The 1,725-nt window shown below is 57.1% G+C and overlaps 1 protein-coding gene across 1 annotated transcript in view; it reads left to right on the plus strand.

Annotated features, from left to right (window-relative positions):
- The first annotated feature begins 320 nt into the window (after nt 1–320).
- The window catches only part of LOC105555621 (protein FAM47A-like), a 2,658-nt gene continuing 1,253 nt past the window's right edge, over nt 321–1,725 (plus strand). The window contains exon 1 of the mRNA XM_012002634.1: nt 321–1,719. Coding sequence (XP_011858024.1) covers nt 393–1,719 — 1,327 coding nt within the window. The 5' untranslated portion in view covers nt 321–392. The remainder of the gene's footprint in view (nt 1,720–1,725) is intronic.

The following is a 1,725-nucleotide window of genomic DNA, read 5'->3' on the forward strand; positions in this document are numbered from 1 at the left end:
GGATGAAGTGAAAAATTTGCAAATCATATATCTGATAACCTGTTTACATCTAGAACACAGCAAGGATTCTCAAAACTAAATATGACATCCAGCAACACAATTTAAAAACGGGGGAAAAAATCCACAGAAACTTCAACCGAGGAGAGATAAGGATGGCAAATAAGCAAATATAGAGATGCTCAATACCAGTAGTCATTAGGACACACAAATGAAACCCAGAATGAGATTCCACTACACACCTGTTAGAATCCAGGCTGCGCAGGTGGCGTCAGCGCTGCCCCGCCTCCAGGAAGGAACCTGGGCTGCGAGTGGCTGGTGGTCTCCTAGAGACTAGAGCGGCAGGGATCAGGAGCCGCGGAAACTGGAGAGGTGGCACCCCAGCGAGGGCCACCATGGGGGACCAGAGGCCGCAGGACCGGCCAAAGTCCCCGGGCATGGACTTCAAGCCCTGGTACTGTGACAAACAGCCTTCCAAGTGCTTCGCGAAGCGCAAGTACAGGCGCCTGAGGTCCCCGCCCATGGACACCCAGAACTGGGTATTTGTGACTGAGGGCATGGACGACTTCCGCTACGGCTGTCCGTCTCCTGAAGATACGCTCATTTGTCGCCGTGACGAGTTTTTACTCCCCAAAATCTGTCGCAGAGGTCCCCAAACTGACCCCAAAAGCGGGCAGAAAAAGTTGCTCAAGAAAGCGGCCCTATTTTCTAAGCTCTCTCCAGCCCAGCTAGCACGGAAGACGTTCGTAGAGGAAGTGGAAGCCCAGCTGACGGCCAAGCATCCCTTGGCCATGTACCCCAGTCTGGGAGAAGATATGCCTCCAGATCTCCTACTACAGGTGCTGAAACTGCTGGATCCTGAGAGGAAGCTGGAGGATGTTTGGGCTCGTTGTGAGGCCCGGGAGAAAACAACCGAGGTACCCACAGAGCCTGGTAAATACCCCTGTGGGGAACTCTGCCCAAAGCCTCTCGAGACTCCGGTGTCCCATCTCCTCCCGGAGCCTCCCAAGACTCCGGTGTCCAGTCTCCACCCGGAGCCTCCTGAGTCTGGAGTGTCCCATCCCCGCCCGGAGCCTCCCAAGACTCCGGTGTCCAGTCTCCGCCCAGAGCCTCCCGAGACTGGAGTGTCCCATCTCGGCCCGGAACATCCCAACACTCGTCGGGTGTCCAGTCTCCTACGACAGCTACTGAAACTGGATTCTGAGAGGAAGCTGGAAGACGCACGGGCTCGTTGTGAGGGCCGGGAGAAGACAACCAACGAACACACAGAGCCTGGTAAATACCCTTGTGGGGAATTCTGCCCATGGCCTTTCGAGACTCCGTTGTCCAGTCTCCGCCCAGAGCCTCCCAAGACTAGGGTGTCCAGTCTTCCCCTGAAGCCTTCCGACACTAGAGTGTCCCATCTCCGCCAGGAGCCTCCCAAGACTCCGGAGTCCTGTCTCCGGCCAGAGCCTCCTGAGACTGGAGTGTCCCATCTCTACCAAGAGCCTCTCAAGACTCGTCGGGTGTCCATTCTCTGCCGTGAGCCTCCAGAGACTGGAGTGTCCCACCTCTGCCCGGAGCCTCCCGACACTCGCGTATCTCATCTCCGCCCAGAGCCTCTGGAGACTGGAGTGTCCCATCTCCGCCTAGAGCCTCCCAAGACTCGTCGGGGGTCCAGTCTCCACTCGGACCCTTCTGAGACTGGAGTGTCCCATCTCCGCCTAGCGCCTCCCAAGACTCGTCGGG

Source organism: Mandrillus leucophaeus, unplaced genomic scaffold (assembly GCF_000951045.1).
Source record: "Mandrillus leucophaeus isolate KB7577 unplaced genomic scaffold, Mleu.le_1.0 Scaffold692, whole genome shotgun sequence".
NCBI classification, from domain to species: Eukaryota; Metazoa; Chordata; class Mammalia; order Primates; family Cercopithecidae; genus Mandrillus; species Mandrillus leucophaeus.